General features: G+C 42.5%; 1 protein-coding gene across 3 annotated transcripts in view; it reads right to left on the reverse strand.

The window, feature by feature from the left end:
* Positions 1-23274, reverse strand: part of Hectd1 (HECT domain E3 ubiquitin protein ligase 1) — an 88884-nt gene that overhangs the window by 59062 nt on the left and 6548 nt on the right. For all 3 annotated transcript variants that reach the window (XM_036205472.1, XM_036205471.1, XM_036205470.1), the window contains exons 3-8: positions 8037-8271; positions 5513-5740; positions 4363-4644; positions 3996-4266; positions 2504-2580; positions 2324-2422 (exon numbers count right to left, since the gene is read on the reverse strand). In XM_036205472.1, coding sequence (XP_036061365.1) covers positions 2324-2422; positions 2504-2580; positions 3996-4266; positions 4363-4644; positions 5513-5740; positions 8037-8271 — 1192 coding nt within the window. The remainder of the gene's footprint in view (positions 1-2323; positions 2423-2503; positions 2581-3995; positions 4267-4362; positions 4645-5512; positions 5741-8036; positions 8272-23274) is intronic.

Here is a 23274-nt window from a genome sequence, read left to right on the forward strand (position 1 = left end):
AAATGCTCAACATCCTTAATCAACAGAGAAATGCAAATCAAAACAACTCTGAGATACCACCTTATACCTGTCAGAATGGCTATGATAAAAAACAGTAATGACAGTCTATGTTGGAGAGGATGTGGAGCAAAGGGAACACTCCTCCACTGTTGGTGGGAATGCAAACTTGTACAACCACTGTGGAAATCACTATGGCAGTTCCTCAGAAAATTGGAAATCAATCTACCTCAAGACTCAGCCATACCACTCTTCGTATGTACCCATATACCCAAGAAATGCTCAATCATACCACAAAGATACATGCTCAACTATGTTCATAGCAGCACTATTTATAATAGCCAGAACCTGGAAACAACCTAGATGTACATCAACTGAAGAATGGATTAAGAAAATGTGGTACATACACACAATGGAGTACTACTCAGCAGAGAAAAACAATGACATCATGAAATTTGCAGGCAAATGGATGGAACTAGAAAAGATCATCCTGAGTGAGGTAACCCAGACTCAGAAGAACAAACATGGTATGTACTCACTCATAAGTGGATACCAGATATAAAGCAAAGGACAATCAGACTGCAACCCACAGAATCAGAGGCTATATAGCAGGGGGGACCCTAAGATGACTGTGGCTTATAATAAGTAATAAGTTTTGGTTTTACTCAATTACTGGGCAAGCCTCAATAAAACACTTCACTATTAGGATAAGAATTTGTACTGTATCAAGCTGATAATAGGAATAAATAAACAAACAAACAAACAAACAAATAAGATCTGTCCCTTACCTCATTCCTCTTAAACATTTTATAACCTCATGGTGACACTACTTAATCATAATGGCTCAAACACTTTTTTCAATGACAGAATTGATACAATGTAAAAACACCTGAAACAGAGCTGCACCAAATGCTCTACCCTAGGTTTGATCCTCAGAATGGGGGGGGGGGGTGTCTCTCTGAAACAAAAACTCTAAGATGTGCTTTGCGTACTGACTGTTACTTGGGTACCAGTAGAGGCCCAGCTCTCTCTAAAAACTAGCCGGTTCAAGTCGCTAGACTCTGAGTGTCTCTAGAGAGAAGGCAAGCCACTCCAGGATCATCACCAGAATGCGTTCATACTGTAAGATGGTAGGACAGTGACAGCAGCTACCACACCAACACCCACGATCACTGACTACTACAGGGATCCACATGTGTTATCTCCTAATTCTGACAGTACTACAACTACTACAGTGATCCACATGTGTTATCTCCTAATTCTGACATTACTACTCTCCTACAGTGATCCACATGTGTTATCTCCTAATTCTGACAGTAATACTCTACAGACAAAACATCCCGACAAACTTAAGAGCAACAGTTTTTGTACAGACTGAAACTTGAATCCATTTGCATCTGACTTTAGAGTAGACTAACCTTTTATTATGCCAAGTTATTTCACAATAAACAGACTCGAGTCCCATATCACATACCTGATATGAACATTTTCATTTGACTTGTTGTTTTTTATTTTAATGTTTTATTATTATTTTATGTGTACAGGCATTTTTCCAGTATGTACATCTGTGCACCATGTGTGTGCATGTTGCCTGAGGAGGCTGTCACAACACCTGGTACCAGTTACAGACGGTGTGAGCAGTCACGTGGGTGTCAGGAAATATTCAACCCAACTCCACTGAAAGGCAGCCAGTGCTCTAACTGCTGAGCCACCTCTCCAGCTCATGAATTTCAATTTCTCAGAAAATAGTATGTTTTTTTGCTTAGGAAACACTGAAATTTTTTTTTTTTTTTTTTTGGTTTTTCGAGACAGGGTTTCTCTGTAGCTTTGGAGCCTGTCCTGGACTAGCTCTGTAGACCAGGCTGGCCTCGAACTCACAGAGATCCACCTGCCTCTGCCTCTCGGGTGCTGAGATTACAGGCGTGTGCCACCACTGCCCAACTGAAAAGATTTTTTAAAAACTAATAAAGCCAGTTATTGTGGGGATTGATGTAGACAGCATGGAAGTGTAAACTTATCAGAATGAATTTTTTTTATTATTCTAATTTCTGAACCATGCAGTTGTTAAAAATTAACATTTTAACAGCATGGGGCTGGTAGGATGGTTCAGTGGGTAAAGGTGCTCACCACCAAACCTATTGCCCTGAGTTCAGTCCCTGACTGTCATGATGGAAGGTGGAGAACTGACTCTTCCACGTTGTCTCCTGTCCAACATGTGTGCCATGACATGCACATGCAGACAGACAGACAGACACACACACACACACACACACACACAAATATACAAATAAGTATAAGATAACATTTTCAAAACCCTGGATTTTACCTTTGCTACCTGAGGTCTTCCAAAACATGCAGCATAGTGTAATGATGATGACCTTTGGCCTCTATTAACATCAGCACCTCTCTCACAAAGAAATTCCACCTGTAATATGATAAAGAATCACAAAGGTGCTCTAGGAATACTTCCACACTGAAATTAACACAGCACCTGGCATTAGCTTACCATCTCCTGAGTTCCAAATGCAGAGGCCCAGTTCAACAAAGTCTGACCCACATCGTCCATAAAATTGACTTCAAAGGCTGAAAGTTAAAACAACAGGAATCTTCTATTTTTAAGGCCAATAACATAATGCTCAACTTTTCTAAAGTGTAAACACTTCTGATTGCTATGTTTCACTAAGTACAGAAATAAGGTACTTTACACAGCGGAGTCAACTATAAAGTAATAAATAGCCAGCAAACCTAAGGTCAGCTCAGTCCAGGCATGGTGGCACACCTAGAACCCCAGCACTCATGAGGCAGAAGCAGCAGAACCATTAGGAGTTTGCGCCAGGCTAGTCTCCATTGCAGAGTTCTAGGCTAGTCAGAGTCACAGAGGGATTGCTGAGAAACGGGGAGGATGGGAGGAAATCACTGAGGGGTTAAACAAACACGAAGTAAGGATGGGAAAAGTACGACTCTCCTTTAAGACGCTCACATCCACGTTCCCATGCATCCTACTTTCCTCTTGGGTGCCCTTCTCTTAACCCTAGTTCTTAAAATCTGTATTAAAATTCCATAATAGAGGCTAGAGAGATGGCACAGAGGTTTGGAGTACTTGCTGTGCTTGCTAAAAACCAAGGTTCAATTCCCAGCACCTACATCGTGGCTCACAACCACCTATCACTCCAGTTCTAGGGGCTCCAACCTCTGACCTCTAAGGGCACCAGCACATACACAGTGCACATACATCCATGAAAGCAAACACCCACATACATAAGATAGCAATAAAAATAAATAAATAAATAAAAAGAACTGGTCAGAAAACTTTCTTTCAGGTGACAAAATGGGTAAATGTCCAATTTTATAGACATTTCACTCCCTCAACAAACATGTACTCAAACACTACCATGCACCAGGCTGGTAACTGTATAATTACACATAGGGGAAGTACAAGAATAAATAGTTAACAGGCTAAGCCTCTTGCCCCAACACTATGAACTAGAAATGGCCTATGATTCCTTATCTTATGGTATTTGTTTGTTTATTTGTTTGTGGTTTTGTTTTGAAACAGGGCTTCTACAATTCCTTATCTTATGGTATTTATTTATTTGTTTGTTTGTGGTTTTGTTTTGAGACAGGGCTTCTACAATTCCTTATCTTATGGTATTTATTTATTTGTTTGTTTGTGGTTTTGTTTTGAGACAGGGCTTCTACAATTCCTTATCTTATGGTATTTATTTATTTGTTTGTTTGTGGTTTTGTTTTGAGACAGGACTTCTACAATTCCTTATCTTATGGTATTTATTTGTTTGTTTGTTTGTTTATGGTTTTGTTTTGAGACAGGGCTTCTCTGTGATAGCTCTGGCTGTCCTGGAACTCACTTTGTAGACTAGGCTGGCCTCGAACTCACAGACGTCCTCCTGCCTCTGCCTCCCAAGTGCTGGGATTAAAGGCGTGTGGCACCATTGCCTAGCCTGGCTATGGTTTTATATTTAAAGAGAAAAATTTCTGACCTCCTGTGTCAATTGCATCTATGAGTGCATCAGTATCTTTACTTCGAATACAGTCTATAAGCTGCCGATGGGAGCGTTCTCCAGAACTATCCAGTCTCCGTAGTCCTGGGATTCTGCCTGTAGATCCAGCACTAGACTTAGGTAAGGCCTTCCGTCCTTCAAATAATAGCACCAAGAGGAGGTCAACCAAACGCATGGTATCAAGCACACAGCGTTCATCACCCTGTAATGCACTTTCAATCGAATCTGGAAGCTCTGACCTCAGAAGATCCTAACAAGAGAATGGGAGAGAAACACCGAACATTTGCATCATACAAAAACCCCTTTTCTGAAAGGTTACAAAGCAAAGGGTCAAGAAGCAGCTTACATGTGTGACTAGTGGAGAGCCTCGGCACAGTGTTGAGAGAAGACTTACGATGGTCGACACCTGGTTACTCAGCTTGGAGTCTGCAGCTGTGGAGGGGGCTCCTGCGGTGCTGCGCCCTGGTTTGCACGCTGAGGACGGTCCGGATACAGTGCCGCCTGCAGCTGCCATTCGGGACAGAAGCTCTTCAGTTAGTCCATGCTTGGCCAGTGGAGCTGGGTCCACTCCACGACGGGTAAACCGGTCAGCTAGTGATGCAAAACAGCGCAGAGCTCCATCCGACACCTGATGTGTGGGAACAAAGCGGATAAAACTTCCTCCCGAGAGCTACCACTGTCACTTCAAAACACACCCCAGACGGAAAGCAGACAGAGCCATGTGATCGAGTACACGCCCGATCTAAATCTGAATGACAGCTCCACATTCCCCTAACTCATAATCTGAGAAAGTTAGGTCCCTGTCAGAGACCTGTTTCCTACCTATAGCCCACTGTGTCTGCTCAAATGACGCAGGACATATAAAGGATGTAAATGGACAGTAAAAACTCTCAAATATAAATTGTTAGTATGTACAACTTTGCCAAGATAATCTATGACTGTAAGGTGAGACAATCTCTAACCATAAAGAGAAGCATGAAAGTTTTAGTTTTATTCTCTAATGCATGGGAATTCAACAAAACCTTACAAATAATATTATATAAATACTAGGTTATTTTACTTAGGTAAGATCTACCCTACTGTTTTCAGTAAATATTGCACTAAATCAACAAAACATCACTGAATACAAGTACAGTTAAAAAAATGGCTATCTCTGTAACATTTAAATTTTAATAAATGTATCACTTTCATAATTGAACGGGTTTTTTGTTTTGTTGTTTTTGAAACAGTGTCTCTTTGTGTAACCCTGTCTGGCCTGGAACACAGAGTGTAGACAAGGTCAGACTTTCACTCACTGGCTTCCGTCTGCTTTCTGAATGTTTAGGATTAAAGGCCTGCACTACCATGCCTTGCCATAAAACACATTTTACTGTCCTTCCTTTAAAAGCTTATGCTGTAGAAGTGTCAGAGAAGTAAATCAAGTGAAAAGTTAATTATAAATGCTCCCCAGTTCTTGTCTTTTTGAAAATTCAACATCTCCAATACAATTTACCTACCTGATGGTCTTCATGTTTTAGTAAACTAGACAAAGACTCTACACAAATTTCTAAAGAAGAATCTTGAGGCTCCATTTTGCCACAGAGTCTTGATACCACGGCCATCGCAGAGTGTAAGGTGTCTTTATGAACCAGGTGTCCACTGTCGCGAATGAAGGTAAGAACACAGTTCAAACCCCCAGCCTCAAAGACTGCTCCTGACTCCCGAGTGCATATCAGTTCCAACACCTACAACAGTGACACAAAATTACCACAGGACAGCAACACTAATTCAACTTGTCAGAATCACAGAAAGCATAAGAAACCTTCCAAATTCAACAGCTACATTCCAAACAGTAAAGTAAAACAGTGAAATTAAATTTTCTATCCACCTAATTTTATTTAACCCAATACATAGAGTGTGTTATAAATGCAACCTATAATCAACGAACAATAACTGATATCAACCAGGTGGGGTGGTGTAAGCCTGTCAGGACAGCACTTGGGAGACTCAGGCAGAAAGATCGGGAACTCAAAAGCATCCTTGGCTGCACAGTGAGGACAATGCTAACCCAGGCTACATGGGGAAGAGAGAAAAGAATGAAATGGTCAAGAAAATCAAACCTGAACACCAGGATCCAAGTTCAGAGCTGTAAAGAAGTGATGTCATGAGACCTTCTCCTGTCTGTTTTCAGGAGAGTTAAACAAAGCCAACCTTGATTTCAAGGGGCTTGGAAAGCACTTTTTGCTACTCTTTCTAGGAGCTGGCATTCCAGGAAGAAAGCTGAATTGTAATCGATAGTCAAACGAGGCTTTTGTTTGTTTGTTTGTTTGTTTGTTTGTTTGTTGTGGCTGTTTTTTGGTTGTCTTTGAAGTAGCAAACTACCAGTAACAGAGTTTACAACATACACTTTCCAATGCTACAAAATACAAATTATGCAACAAGAAACAGCACAGCAACTTGCAAATAAAGTTTTCAAAAGGAAATTAGAGGCAAGTAGATCTCTGTGATTTTGAAGCCAGCTGGGGCTACATAGTGAGACCCTGCTTCAAAACAGACAAATACTCCCTCCTTCAGAAATAAACAGCATTCAGCATTCAAAAAAGGAGGAGGAGGAGGAGGAGGAGGAGGAGAAGGAGGAGAAGGAGGAGAAGGAGGAGAAGGAGGAGAAGGAGGAGAAGAAGACAGGGTCAAGATCATGATGGGGAAACCCACAGAGACAGCTGGCCGGTGCTAGTTGGAGCTCACTGACTCTGGACTGACAGCTCAGGAACCTGCATGGGACCGAACTAGACCCACTGAATGTGGCTTGATCTGTTTGGGGGGTCCCTGGCAGCAGGACCAGGACTTATCCCAGGTGCATGAACTGGCTTTTTGGAGTCCATTCCCAGTGGTGGGATACCTTGCTCAGCCTTGATACAATGGTGAGGGGCTAGGCCCTCCTTCAACTTGGTATGCCAGACTTTGTTGACTACCATGGGAGGCCTTACCCACTCTGAGGAGTGGATAGGGTAGAGTGGGAGGGAGGTGAGGAGGCGGGAGAAGGGGAGGGAGGGGGAACTGGGGCTGGTATGTAAAATGGGAAAAATTTAATAAATATAATTTAAAAAAAAAAACAACAGACAAATAAATGAAATCAATCACAACCAAATCTAAAACGTAGAACATCATAAAACATAAATGGCAAGACCCTGACTCAAAAATACAAAATAAAACAATCTAAACATGTTCACTAACTATTTCTAATAAATTATTGACTTACTACTGGTGTGTGTGTGTGTGTGTGTGTATATGTGTATGTGTGTGTGTGTGTGTGTGTGTGTGTGTACACACATGCTGGTATGAGTGCAGGTACCCATGGGGTCACACAAAATTTAGTTCTTCTGATAAGGAATAAAATACTAGTGTATGTCTGTGTGTACATGCTCATGTGGACAAATGCAGGTGCCCATAGAAATCAGAAAATTAGACCCTCCTGGAGCCAGAGTTACAGGCTATAAGACACCCATGGGTGCTAAGAACCAAACTCAGGTTCTCTGCAAGAGCAGCAAGGTCTCTTCATTGCTAAGCCAGCTCTGCAGCCTCTAAAACAGTTTACTCTGGAGATGACAGTGAAATAGGTAAGTCCATGGGTCCTAAACCTTCCTACGTTTCGAATCTCAGCTCTGTCACCCACTACCTGCTCAGTATACTGGTTCTTTGCATCTGTAAACAGATAGGATGCTAATGGCTCTGCTTCCAGGACTACCCTGGTGACCTAAGAGTTCTTACAAGATTGCCTGTACCGGGTGCTCGTGTTCTTTGTCAGGGTGAACTCTGTCACTATGTTATACACAGAAACTTCGGGAAGAAGCAGAACAGGAAAGTGTACACTGCCCACAGCTGCCAGCCTGAGATTTCACTTCCCAATACTTCTGGGACCTTTGATATGACATGACTGTCAATTCCTGTTCTTTATCGCTCTCAAAGCAGTTGAGATGGTGGAATTTTACTTTTTCAGTAAAACATATCTTTTATTCTCCAAATAATATAAGAAATATTTACCTTTACACATTGTTCAGCTAAATCTCTGCTGGTCCTGTTGTTAAGTTCGACTACCACCAAACGGTTACAAAGTGCTTTGATAGCGCCATCCACCCCTACAATCCTTCGGGTGCATTCTGCAGACACATCCAGGTAGTACGTTATGGCACGGGCTGTCACCTCCAACACATTGTCTGGAGCACTTTCATCAAGAAAAATCTTACAGAGAGCTGGTAGGAAAGTACGAGGGGGACATCTGTAACAAGAGACATTATATTAGGATTAGGATCACCAAACAAGGTAATAACAACACTACATTTAATATTATATGTAAATATTAGGTAGTATTTCCACACTGTTTCTGTTTCCACTATACACACACAAATTTCATTACTGTGCAAACACCAACCTGGAACAGCTAATAGCAACAGCATCAATTTGAAACCCTAATCTCCTCCAATAGAGAAGTACTCCCGAGCCTTACATATAATAAAACAGGTGCACACATTTCTGTCTCTCTTTCAAGACCAGGTTCATGGTCTTTTTAATTACATTTACTTTTTACTGGCATGTGTCTGTGCGTATGCATGTAGGTGCACACATACCACAGCTCAAGAGTTGAGGGTCAGAGGAGAGAACAACATGTGGGAAACAGTTCTCTCCTTCCACTGTGTGGGTCCAGGGAATCAAATTCAGATCCTCAGCCTTGACAGCAAGCACCTTTCCCATTACACCATCTCACTAGTCACTATTCACGGTTTATATGACCAGGCGCCTCTTTGAAATCCCAAAGACCAGAGTAAATCAGAAACCAACAACTCTGTGGTCGGTCTCTGTAAGCCTATTTCCTCGTGTGTAAAGCAAAACAGTATCAAAATGACACCTTTTTTTACATGGCTATCATAAAGGAGAAATTAAAAGCTAATTCAGTACCCGGCCCCACAATAAACTAATACTATCTCTCTTCTCCTCTTTGAATAGTCCAATGCTTGTTCATATAGTTATGTAATATACTTTTTGTTGTTTTTGCTTTTCAGGACAAGGTTTCTCTGTGTAGCCCTGGCTGTCCTGGAACTCACTCTGTAGATCAGACTGGCCTTGAACTCACAGAGATCCACCTGCCTCTGCCTCCCGAGTGGTGGGATTAAAGGTGTTGCTACCACTGCCTGGCCCACCCAGTAATTTTTAAAGTTGCTAAAGGTATAGAAGGAACTTGAGCACATTAAAACTGGAAGGGAAGGGGCTAGAGATGTAGCTCAGTTGGTAGAGTGCTTGCCTAGAATCTACAAAGCCCCAGGTTTCATCCCCAGTACCATATAAACTGTATGTCTAGCACTGGGTGCTAGAGGTGCTATAGGATCAGAAGTTCAAGGCCATCCCCAGCTTCATAGTGACTTCAAGATCTCTGGGTTTCATGAGGTGCTGTCTCAAAAAACCACAAAGGAAACAGTTTCACTAACATTTTGACAATATAATTTACCTTTGTTTTAATAACATATTAAATGTTGTACAATTGAGATTCTTACTAAATATAAGTTGTAGTCTTTTCTAGTTTATGTTTGGTAAGTGTATGGAGTCCTTTTTACTTTTTATATTTTATATTTATTTTATGTTTAGGGGGTAGGAATGTAGTTTATGTGGAAGAATGCTCACCTAGCATACATGAAGTCTTGGGTTCAGGTCTCAACACCACATTAGACCAGTGTGGTGGCAAGCACTGTAATCCCTGCCTTAGAAAGTGGAGGCAGGACAACAGAGGGAGTTCAGGTCATCCTCACTACCTAGGGAGTTCTAGGCCAACATGGGCTACTTGCTCAAGAGAAAAGGTAGAAATATTTAACATAAACTTACTGTGGTGGTTTGAATGAGAACAGCCCCTAGGTTCATATATTTGAATGTTATTGGTTCCTAGTTGGACTGTTTAGGAAGGCTAGAAGATGTGGCCTCACTGGAGGAGGTGTGTCAGTGGGGGTAGGTTTTCAAGTTTAAAAAGCCCTGTCTGTCTCTGCTTCTGCCCCTGCCTTTGCCTTGTGGATAAGACATAAGCTCTCAGCTATTACCCCAATGGCATGCCTGCCTGCCTGCTGCCATGTTTCTCAACCTAATGATCCTGGATGGACCCTCTAAAACTATAAGCACTAAGCCAATTAAATGTTTTCATTTATAAGTTACCTTGGCTATGGTATCTTTTCACAACAGAACTGTAACTAAGACACTTATTTAATAGGGAAACAAGAGGTTTTGTTAATTTAGGAAATGATGTTAATCTCTGCTGTGTCCTCCAAAATGTGAAAAACCTCTGATCAAGCGCCTTGAGAAAACCAGTTTAAAAGAGATAGGGCCAAGAATATACCAACAGTAGAGTACTGCCTATTTAGCATGCACATGACCTTGGCTGGGTTTGATACCTACAACTAAAGGGGAAAAAAAAGAAAGAAAAGAAAAGCCCATGAAGTTTTAATATAATGCTGCATCTAATTTTTTTCCAGGAAAGAAAAAAAAAGGTGCTCCACATAATATACAGCTTAAGACTTTACTATTTTGTTTCTATTCATCTCTATATTAAAAATCTTCGTGCATATGGAGGCCAGTGTTGATGTTGGCAGCCTTCCTCAATGGCTCTTGTACATCATTCTCCCTACCTGTTATTATCAACATCACTTTCTGGATTTCAGCAACTAGACTAAGAACTGAGAAACAGTTCTCCAACTTCCATTGTTTTGTGTTTGCTTGTGTGATACATGGTCTAACTATGAACACAAGCTGGCCTTGAACTCAAGATCCTCCTGCCTTAGCCTCGCAAATGTTGGGGTTACAGTTACTGTAATCATGCCCAATTCTTTTGCTCATTTATTGATTGGACGATTTGGATTTTTATGTTTGGTTGGCTGGTATCATTTGAAACAAGGTTTCCCATAGCTCAGGCTGGCCTCACACTGGCAATGTAGCAAAGGATGACCTTGAGTTCCTGACCCCACTGCCTCCATCTCCCAAGTACTAGGATTACAGATTTGTGTCACCATGCCCAGCTGTGAGTCCTCCGTGTATTCCAGATACTAATGTCCTGTGAGATTTATAATTGACAAAGAATTTCTCCCATTCTCTAGGCTGTCTCTTCATCTCATACCCATTTCCTTTGTTGTATAAAAGTGTTTTTTTTTTTTTTTTTGAACTTTTTTTTAAGTTTTATTTATTATGTAGTGTTCTGTCTGCATGTATACCTGCAGGCCAGAAGAGGGCCCCAGATCTCATTACAGATGGTTGGGAACCACCATATGGGTGCTGGGAATTGAACTCAGGACCTCTGGAAGAGCAGGCAGTGCTCTTAACCTCTGAGCCATCTCTCCAGCCCCGAGTTTATTTTTTTTTTTTTTTATTTTATACAATTCCATTCCTTGAAGCTATTTCCTGAGCTATTAGAGTCTTTCCAGAAAGTTCTTGCCTATGCCTCTATCTCTAAGTGTTCTCCCTATGATTACAGTATATCCAACCCGCAGTCTGAGTGGTTATGAACATGGCCCAACACATCTGGAGATCACGAAGTCATGTCACAATGTCAAACAGTGGAGCACCACTGTTATTAGCTTCAGAATTTAACGTCTTCAGGTTGATGATCCATTTGAATTGATTTTTGTTCAAGGCAAGAAAAACAGAAATAGCTGAGCAGTGGTGGAGCACTCAGGAGGCAGAGGCAGGCACATCTCTGTGAGTTCGAGGCCAGCCTAGTCTATATAGTGAGTTCCAGGACAGCCAGAGCTACAGAGAAACTGTCTCAAAACAAACAGAAAGAAAGACGGATATAATTTGAGTCTTCTACATGTGGAAATGGACTTCATCAGCTCCATTTATTAAAGAGAAGGGTCTTTTCTCCAGTGCACGCTCTCTTCCTTTTTGGTTTCTCTGTGTACCCATCTATGTGTCTGACAACTGTCACAATTAGTTGGATATTTACATAGCTCATTTTGTATCAACTTAACTGGACCTGGAACTAACTAAGACAAAGCTGTTAGGGGTTTTTCTTCATCAGGTTATGCCAAGTGGCAAGCGTCACCCTTAATGTGGGTGCCACTTTCTCCAACTAGGTAAAAAGGGGAAACAGCTTTGCCTCTGCCTGTACCTGAAGGAAGGCTGCCTTCCCATGTGCTGGCAAGTTCATCTGCCTGTTGCCACTGTTGGCTGATACCAGCATCTTTGGCCTTCTACTATGAACTGAAGACCGCTGGGTTCACGGGACTCTGCCGGGGCTTCAGGACAAGACTGGGACTGCTGAAGCAACTAGGCAGCTACTGGGCGGGTTCTTAGTCTCTGGTGTGAAGACCACCGCTGCTGTACTTGGCAGACTGGGCCGTGGAAGTCAGTCTAGTAAACCCCTTTATTCTATGACTCTATTGGTTCTGTCCCTAATGCACTGGAGTGTGTACTTTATTTCTGAGTCCTCTATTCTGTAGTCTACATAAGTGTTCTGTGCCAAGACCATACTGTCATTATGGCTCTGGAGTATGATTTAAGCTCAGGTACTATGGATCTCCAGCCTTGTTTGTTCTGCTTAGGAATACTCTAGCTCTTAAGAGTCTTTTGTAGTTCCATATGAATTTTGTGATCATGTTTTTCTACTATATGAAGAATGTCTTTGGAATTTTGATTGCATCTGTAGATCATTTCCAGTGATACAGCCTTTTTCACAATAGAACTCTGTCAGTCCACAAGCACAGTGGTACTTTCCATCTTTTAGAGTCTCAAAATACTTCTTCAGGATCTTCACGTTTCCAATAAATACAGAAGTCTTCTACCGCACTGGTGTATTACTACGTTTTTGCTTTTCCTTTTGAAACTACTGTGAATGGGACTTCATACCTCATTTCTTTGGGGATATTTTTAGCCGTCTATGGGCTACTTACAAGATACTTCCTTTACGAAACAAAGAAAGGGGGAGAGGGAGAAAGGGAGGGAGGGAGGAGGGTGGAGAGAAGGAAGGAGGGAAGGAGGAAGGGAAGAAGAGGGGAGAAAGAGGGAGGGAAGGAGGGAGGGAGGAAGGGAGGGAGGGAGGGGAAAGAACCAGGGAGAGGGGCTAGAGAGACAGCTCAACCAAAAAGTCCAAAAGCAGCAGCAGAAGCATGTTTCCTCCCCTGGGTTTCTCCCACTCTCTGGAGTTCTTTCTCATTTTTCCTTACTAAACCTAAAATAATTTAAAGGCTATGATTGATCCAGGCCTAGTGATACACACCTTTAAAAGCAAAGCTGGAAGGAAATGGCAGGCCGATCTCTTAGTTCGAGGCCAGCCTGGTCTACAGAGCAAGCTCTAAGCTGCCAAAGCTATATAATAAGACCCTACTTCAAAATAAATAAGTGAACCTAGGATTGAAATACACTATATACATGTATGAAAATGTCAATGAAATAAACTCATCATTATGTACAAATGAAAACATTAAAAATAAAATTATAGAGCCGGGCAGTGGTGGCGCATGCCTTTAATCCCAGCACTTGGGAGGCAGAGCCAGGTGGATCTCTGTGAGTACTAAAAAAATAAAGTTGGTTTCTTAACTATAACAATATCCTTTAGTGGGGATATTTTGAGACAGGGCCACAGTGTATCTCAGGCTGGCCTCAACAAGCTGTATCCTTGAGGATGGTCTTGAACATTAAAATGCAGTAGCACACTTGCTGCCTGCCTGACATTTGTGCCTTATATGCACTTGTCTTACTAATGAATACTTCCTATTCACAGAAAGGTAAGTTGACCAGAGGGATGTCACTCCCCGCTGGGGGATGTGGACCGATGTGTGGTTGCAGGAAAGTGCACACTGATGACCAGCCTACACTCCTCCTCAGGTATTCTCACAATCAAGACTCAGAACCAGGCTGCATGTGGAAAACAGTCCGTCAGCATTTGCGTTTGTTTAACTCTTTGTGCGCCCAAGGACAGGGTGAGGGCGAAGGAGGTAGAGTCCAGTGCAGAAGTCACAGTAAACGTATACACAGTAGCCGTGCACATGTCTGAGACTGGAGTAGTCTTCAAACCGACCTATTACCTTAAAAAACAACAAAGTGAAGGCCAGTGATAGTATTTTATGTCCAAAACTGTGGTTATAGTTAACTTAGAGAAAGCTTATCTGTCAGGATGCCACTAGTCATCACATGAATATATTCATTTCGCCACACTAATCCTAGATAGATCATCCTTTTAACCTTGTACCTCAAGAGAAAACGCAGGTCCTCAGACTGTCAGACTAAATCTGTTAAACTTCCTACACTGAACCTAGTCTGCTTACCTTTTCCTACAATCTTGTAATCAGTATAATATATCAGAGGTTTGCTACCTATAAAGTTTTTTGTTGGTGGTGGTTTGTTTTTGGTTTTTATTGTTTTGAGCCAGACTTGCTGCATAGCCCTGGCTGGCCTCAAATTTTTAAGTGACCCTCTTGCCTCAGCCTCTCAAATGCTGGGATTATGGTCTATGGAATTTTCTGACAAACTCTTGCTGCATTTCCTAGAAGCATGTTAGGAATATAGACCAGAGCTAGAGAGATGCTTCAGGGGTTGAAAGGCCTTGTTGCTCTCCTCGGACCCAGGTTTGATTCCCAGTACCCACATGGCAGCTCCTAACTATCTATCTGTAAATCCAGTTCCAGGGGATCTGATGCTCTCTTCTGGCCTCTGAGAATACCAGGCACACACATGGTGCACAGATGTACACGCAGGCAAAACACTCAAACATACAAAATAAAATTAATTTTAGAAAAGGAGTACTGACCAACTCAGAGAATTTGTTTAACAAGAGGCCCAGGTGATTCTCACTGTGCACATTACAAGTTTAAGGCTCAGGGCTGGAGCTGGAAATCAATGTACAGCTCTTACCTAAGACAACAAGGCCCCACGTCTGATCCCTAGACCTGGGAAAAAAGCAGCACTGACGTAGACAAAAGCCACATCATACTAAGGATGAGTTATCCTCTGGCCTAGCTCCTTTTCCCTCACTTCTCAACAAAGTTTTCCACAAGCTCGGTCTCCACATCGCCATTTCCCACTCACTCCTCAGTCCCTTCAAATCTGCCCTCGCTGCCAGGCCACTTGAGAAGGATGCTAAAGAACAAAGGACCTTTTAGGCGTCCTTCAACTTGACCTCACTGGTACTCAGTGAGATTGCCCTTTCTCTTCCTGATGCACTGATTCCCATGTCGACAAATGCACTAATGATGTGGGAAAAAAAAAAAAAAAAAAAAAAAAGGCAGGATAAAACTGCTGGAGCTGGTGACCCTGTCTTTAACCCCAGCACTTGGGAGGCAGAGGCAGGGGCATCACTGTGAGTTCAGCTTGATTTACAAAGTGAGTTCCAGGCTAGCCAGGGCTACACAGTGAGAACTTGTCTCCAAAACAAACAAAAAAATTGCTGGTGCTTTATCGAAATGAGGGCAGTAGCTACATTTAATACTAGTTAATATTAGCTAATACTAGTTGCTATAATTAATACTCATAACTACAATTAATACTAGTAACTGCATTCTTCACTGCCAGGAACTAATAAAAATAAAGGCCAATTTCACCAAAGAACAACTTTGCTGGAGCAACAAAATTATTACATACTAAATCTGAACTCTTCAGATATAAATCTCTTTAATATTCTACAAAGAAAATGATAAGAAAGCAAAAGCTTACCTCCATAACCAAAGATAACCGCTTGTCAGTGAACAATACCTGTTCAACTGTCTGAGAACTGAACCACTGGCTATTTTCTTGCAGTAACCTTTTTATTCAAAGAACATCAAACAAACTGATTATACAGGCTCAGATAGCTAGCAAACGGTGGTGAGGTTACTCGGCAAGCAAAGGAACTTGCCAGCAAGTCTAATAACCTGAGTTCAATTCCAAAGGACTCATGTAACAGACACCCCAAAGTTGAACTCTGGACTCCACAAGACATGCTGTGGCTAGCGCGCACGCACACACACACACACACACACACACACACACAGAAATAAACAAATAAATGGGGGGGGCAGCTTTAATCCCAGCACTTGGGAGGCAGAGCCAGGCAGATCTCTGTGAGTTTAAGGCCAGCCTGGTCTACAGAGCAAGATCCAGACAGGACAAGTATCAAAACTACACAGAGAAACCCTGTCTCAAAAAAAAAAAAAAAAAAAAAAAAAAAAAAAAAAAAAAAAAGAAAGAAAGAAAGAAAGAGAAAAGAAATGTGATAATGATATCTGGTAAACATTTCCTTAAAAATTTACTGAAGCAGGCCTTTTAATGCAGGTAAAACAATTAATGGGGCTTGTTACCAATTATAAAAACAGTCAAGCTTTCAAGCAAAACTTACAATTTTGGAGAACATAATTGCCACAAAGAGCTGACAGCATCCCAATAAAGATTTTTTTGATATAATTAGTAGTCACAGTAACAAATTTGAGTTTTTATATTGTTAAAATGAAATATGTCAACATTTAAAATATCTGTACAATCCAAAGGAAAGTATTTTCCACATGACAAGGGAAGATTTTATAAAATTAAATACAGATGGTTCATCTACTCAGTATAAAGGGATCAAGCAGGTCTGATGGTTCAAGCCTGTAATCCCAGCTATTTGGGAGGCTAAAGCAGCGTCACCAAGTCCAAAGCCTGTCTGGGCTATAGTAAAATCATGGTCAGCCTAACCAATGAGCTCTGCCTCAAACACCAAGTTTTTTAAAAAGGGCTGAGGAAGCCAGAGCCTAACCAGTTAGCAGGTTTCTTGCCTGGAGTGTCCGAAGCCCTGAGTACAGTCTCCACCACTCCATAAGCCAAGCATGGTGATGCACACCTGAATCCCAGCACTCTGCAAGATCAGAATTCAGCATCCTTGGCCACATAGCAAGTTACAGGACAGACAGAGCTACACAGTAAGACCCTGTCTTACTTCTTCCTTCCATAGACATTCCAAAAATAGGCAAAATAAAATAATAGTTTTGAGAGAATTTTAAAAGACAGAATAGTCTGGATTTGCTGAAAGACATGATTTAGAGAGAAAGGAAGCAGTGGCTGATGGCACCAGCCACAGAACAATAATGGAAGAAGCCTTTTTTGTTCTGTGACAAAGCCTTAGCCCAGGCTGGCCTCAAATTTGTGGCAATTATCCTATCTTGGCCTCCTAAATACTGAGATTACAGGAGTATACCACCATTCCCTGGCCAAAACTGGGGTTGGATTTGTTCATGATAATATCTGAAATATCTTAGTGGTGGATGTTGAAGAAAGTCATGTTAATAAGTTTGGTGTGGTGATATATTGTTTGTATACAGTGTTCTGTCTGCATATATCCCTGAAGACCAGAAGAGGGCGCCAGATCTCATTACAGATGGTTGTGAGCCACCATGTGGTTGATGGGAATTAAACTCAGGACCTTTGGAAGAGCAAGCAGTGCTCTTAACCTCTGAGCCACCTCTCCAGCGATATATTATTTGTAATCTAAGAAATAAAACTTGCCTGAAGATCAGAGGACAGAGCCAGCCTCAGAGATCAGGCAGTGGTGGCTCGCACCTTTAATCTAACACTCAGGAGGCAGAGATCCATCTGGATTTCCGTGAGTTCAAGGCCATGCTGGGCTACATGAGACTGATTCAGTATAAAAGAGAAACAGAGTGAGGCAGTGTGGCATACACCTTTAATTCCAGCACTTGGGATCACACACCTTTGATCCCAGCAGCAGGAAGGTTGAGACAGAAAGTGATATGGCTGGGCACAGAAGGAACATAAGGCAGAAGGAGACAGGAACTTGCGTTCTTTCAAGCTGAGGAGTTGGTGAGGCAAGAGGTGGTGGCTATGGCTGCTGCTCTGCTTCTCTAATCTTTGGGCTTTCACCCTGATACCGGACTCTGGGTTTTTAATAAGACCAATTAGGATTCATGCAACAGTTTGGCCCTAAGTTACATCCATCCATACACACATCCATGCATAGCGTTTCTCCCAGCTGGGGCTCTAGCTCAGTTCAGAGTGCTTGCCTCGCACACGCAGTTGTTGGTAGAGTGCTTGCCTCGCACACACAGTTGTTGGTAGAGTGCTTGCCTCGCACACACAGTTGTTGGTAGAGTGCTTGCCTCGCACACGCAGTTGCTAGAGTGCTTGCCTGCACACACGTAGCTGTGGGTTGGAGCCCCAGCACTACAGAAACAGATATACTTGGGATCCCATCATTTGGGAGGTAGAAGCAGAGCGGCTGAGAGTTTAAGGTCCAGTTTGAGACCAGTGTGGGCTACATGAGACCCTGTCTCAAAACCCACATAAACAGAAAATATAATTAATAAGTGTAGTTACGATCCCCACAGTTGGTGTGGTCATGAGGTGTAACTCAAGACTAGACAACTGAATGCATGCACGGCCTTGACCGCGTCAGGCCTTACCGCCGAGCTATACACTCTGCATCAAGGGGACAGCCACAGGATTTTGTTAGATTTAAAAACTGAGTCCTGAAGAACTGGTGTCTATGTTGTTCAGCTCCTCTACTATTTACTATACTCAAAATGAACCTGGGAATTTTAAAAATGTACTTAGAGTTGATTCTAAAATAACCCCTGGCAACAATCCTGCACAGGCTTCGCACACTTAGGCAGGTGGTATTTATTCTTTCCCAGCACACCCATGAATCTGCTGAGATGGCTTTTAAGGGCTGGAGAGAGGACTCAAAGGGTTCGAGCAGTTGCCCCTCTTGTAGAGGACCAGAGCTTGGTTCCCGGCACTCACATCAGACAGCTCACGACTGCTTATAACTCTGGCTCTAGGAGAGCTAACATGTCTGGCCACAGAGCATCTACACTCGTGTGCACATACCCACATTCAGACATACATAATTGACAATTTTTAAAGCAGCCTGAGGATCTGGAGTTTGATTCCTTAGTCCCATGTGGTAGGAAAGAACCAAGTCCAGAAAGCTGTTCTTACATGTGGTACATTTGCATCACAGACATAGACTGACAGACAGACACACAATACAATTAAAACAATAACAACAACAACTAAAAGCTGGGCATACTTATTTATATAGTCATGGGCTTATGTTCCCAAGACTGGAGAGCTGGAGACATGGGTGGACGGACAGCTTGAAGTCAGACCGCCTAGTCTAAATGGCAAGGTTCATGTTCCATTGGGAAACCTTGTCTCAAAATGAGCTGGGCTACCAAGAGGGCCCATGTGGTAAAGGTGCTTGCCTCCCAAGCCTGATGACCTGAGCGTGATTCTCAGAACCCATATAAAACTAGGACAAAACCAACTCCACAAAACTGTCCTCTGACTGGTACATTCGTGCTGTAGCAAGCAAATGTACTGCCCCCACCACCATATACATATATGTAATAATGACAAATAAGTACATAATAAAATTTAAATTAAAAAGATTGCTCCTAATGGCCTCCATAAGTACCCACAACACCCACAAAGATCTCTTAACAAACTGTAACTCTCTTTGAGAAGTCTATACCCAAGCTCTCAGGTGGATCTTCACAAAATGCATTCTTTATGCTAGCCCTCATCCTTAAAAATTTGTATTAAAAAAGTATTTAGACATGTTATGGTGGTATACACCCTTAATCTCAGCACTCAGGAAGCAGAAGTAGGTGGATCTCTAAGTTTGAGGCTAGCCTGGTCTATACAGTGAATTCCAGGCCAGGCAGGGCTACACAGAGAAACTGTCTCTCCCCACCCCAACCCCCAAAAAAGAGAAGGCTTTTACGGCTGAATACGACCTCATGGTAGAAGGAGAGAACATTTCCTGAAAACTGTCCTCTGACCTCTACCAGCAAGCTGTGGCACACTTACCCATACACACACATACAATAAATAAAACGTAATAAAAATCTAAGAAAGTGGGGGTGGAGAGATAGCTAAGCAGTTATAAACACTGTCTGCTCTTCCAGAGAACCTGGGGTCACCTCTAGCACTCATGGCTGCTCACATCTGTCTGTACCTCCAGCTCAAGGTATCTGACACTCTCACACAGACATGAATGCAAAACACTAATGCACATAAAATTAAAATCAATAAATCTTTTTTTTTTTTTGGTTTTTTGAGACAGGGTTTCTCTGTGTAGCTTTGTGCCTTTCCTGGAACTCGATTTGGAGACCAGGCTGGCCTTGAACTCACAGAGATCCGCCTGCCTCTGCCTCCCAAGTGCTGGGATTAAAGGTGTGTGCCACCACCGCCTGGCTAATAATTTTTTTTTTAATTAGAAAAAGTACCCCCAACTCGGCTTCATTACGTAAGATTGAAAATCCTAAGCTTCTTATATGCCAAGTTAAAATAAAATGAACAATGGAGCATTTGGAGAAGAGTGGTGGCGAGGCCATAGGTAACTGGTACTTTGAGAACCTCTCTGAAGCCTGCCTTAATGGAGAGAACTCGGTGTTTGCTCTGCACTTCTGCTGCAGTGTGGACGGAACGCTATCTATTTACCTGGGGGTGGCTATTCGCATGCTATGGTATACATGTGGAAGTCAAAGGACACATTGCAGGAGTGAGGTCTCTTCTTCCAGGGGGTTCCAGGGATCCACCTAAGGTCTCCAGCCTTCTGCAGCTGAACCACTCTACGGTGCTGGAGCCTGACACTAAGCCTGGTGCATGCAAGTGTGCTAGCATGGAATTGCAACCCCACCGTCCTCTGACTTGTTCTTTGAGCAAGGTCTTGCCTGGCCTCTTAAGTGCTAAGTCACAGGTATGTTCTACCATACCTGATCTAAGTAATAGTTTTAAAAGACAAATTTAAGGGCTGGGTAGGTGAACTTGATCCCCAGAACCAGAAGAAGAAAGACCACCAGACCAACTCATTTCAGCACTCCAGTGCCCTTCCTCCCCATGCTCCTGTAATAAAATCCAAGGCCTTGCTCATGACACACCCAAGACTCAGCAATCCAGTCCCCACCCCATCAGCCAAGTGCCCCTGCATCCCTGCACGCCTGCATGCCACGCTTCTTGACCAGCTCCCCAGGCATCCTATAACCTGAACACCCCCAATCGAGTCGCTCCTTTTCTGCTTGTCTTTTGAGACAGGGTTTCCCTCCACACCCTAGGCTAGGCTCAAGCTCATGGCAATCCTCCTGCCTCAGCCTAAGCATTGCAATTATAGACATGGGCCAGAAAACCCAATAAAACCATTTCTCTCAGACCATCCATTATCGAGTGTATCCTATTACACTGAGAGGCTAATGACAATTCAAATGGAAGTAAAAATTAACCTCCAATTTCCTTCACCTTCAGAAACACTGCCTCAGTCAGTTCAGACCTGAGCAAGCAGTGCACTGAGAAACACAATGACCGCATGAGGTTTGCGGGCAAATGGACGGTGGACCGAGAAGATACCATCCCGAGTGAGGTACCCAGACGCAGAAGGATAAACACGGTATGTACTCACTCCTAAGTGGATCCTAGATATAAAGCAAAGGACAATCAGACTGCAACCCACAGATCAGGGAGGCTATATCTATAGCAGGGGGGACCCTAGGATGACTGTGGCTTGTAAGTTTTGGTTTTGCCCAATCACTGGACAAGCTTTATTGAGACATTTCACTACTAGGCTAAGAATTTGTACCGTATCAAGCTGATGAAAGAAAATGCTGGCCATACTTTCAGGAGGGGAGGCTAAAATCTTTTTAGATTATGGATTAGCCTATAGAAAAATGTCTGCCGTACATCAAACAGTGAAGGGGAAGATGAAGAGGAATCTCACTTACACAGCTCAAGTAAAACACAGCTCTCTGAACAGATAAAAAAAAAAAAGAAGCAGTACAGAATCTCAAAAAGCATATTCCTTAACTCCAAAAGGACAGTCAAACAAAACCCTGGAGATTCAGAACAATCCCAAGGGGAAAATCGCTCAACTAGTATGCAAAAGCACCACATTAGCATTTCAAATGTATTAATCTCACTTGATTTTCATAAAAACCCAACAAGGATTAGGACTCGGCTGGAAAGCCGATCACATGACTTCTCTGCAATGAAGGCAGGATTCTGAACTCCGCTCCAGCCATTTCCAAAGCCATGGTTCTCCATGCACTATGTGCCTTTCCTAACTACACAGAAGCACACTTTCAGTACAAACAAATCAGGCAAAAGGTATTAAATAAATATGTGAGCATGTTTGGATTTATTAAACACAGCTTAGACGTTCTGATTTTCTATGGCATCTTAAAAATATGCACATCTTGCTGGGCGGTGGTGGCACACACCTTTATCCCCAGCACTTAGGAGTAAAGGAAGTAGGATCTCTGAGTTTGAGGTGAGACTGGGCTGTTACACAGAAACCTGTCTCAAAAAAAGCAAAAAACGAAAAAAAGGGTGCATATCTTGTTTTTCATCTGTCCTATCTGTTGACTTTAAAAGATTTTAAAAGCTGGATGGAGGGAGTTCATGTCTAAAATTCCAGTGCTGAGGAAGCTGAGGCAGAAGGAAAGTCAGATGTGGTAGTGCCCAACTGGAATCCCAGCACTCAGGAGGATTACCTTCAGCTGGAAGCCAGCTTGTGAGATAGTTCTAGGCCAGAGTGAACCATAGAGATAAGCAAGCCTGTTTCAAAAACAAACAAATAAAAAACCCAAAGCCGGGTTTGATGGCACATACTGTGGAGGAATGGGGGCAGGGGAATCTTGGCTAACTTACAAAATCAGCCCAGCCCAGGTTACATGAGAACCTGTCTAGAGACAAGACAGAAAGACTCCCAAATTAATCACTGTATAAAGTACCGAAATACAATTCAAAATTAGGTATTACATCACTTCACTGGAAACATTTTTTCCCGCATATACTCTCTCCACTAATCCCCACCTGAAATCAAATCGTTACTTTACAAAGGACCAGAACAAGCTCTCAGAAGCTAAGTAGACGAGCAGACTGTAAGAATTTGACCGCAGGAGCTGAAGAAATGGCTGGGTGGTTGGAGCACTGGCTGCTCTTGCAGAGGACCCGAGCTTGGTTCCCAGCACCCACATGGTGCCTCACACCCATCTCTAACTCCAGCAGCAGGGGATCCGACACCCACTTCAAACCCATGTGCTTATGTGCAGACAAAACACTCAATACACATACAACAGAAGTAAATCTTTTAGAAAAAGAACTGGAGCCTGCGGCCATAATGCCATAACCAAAAGTCACAATGTAATTTCTTGTTTAGAGAGGTATGTGGCTGTCAGCAAACCAGGACTGAAAGGGAACGGCAGAAAGTGGTCTCAGCTGGGGAACCACTTGCTAAATTACCGACATTCAACCCCAGAAAGAGGGAAAAAACAGAATAGTCCCTGTAAGC

The sequence above is a fragment of the Onychomys torridus genome, chromosome 14, assembly GCF_903995425.1.
Source record: "Onychomys torridus chromosome 14, mOncTor1.1, whole genome shotgun sequence".
NCBI lineage: Eukaryota > Metazoa > Chordata > Mammalia > Rodentia > Cricetidae > Onychomys > Onychomys torridus.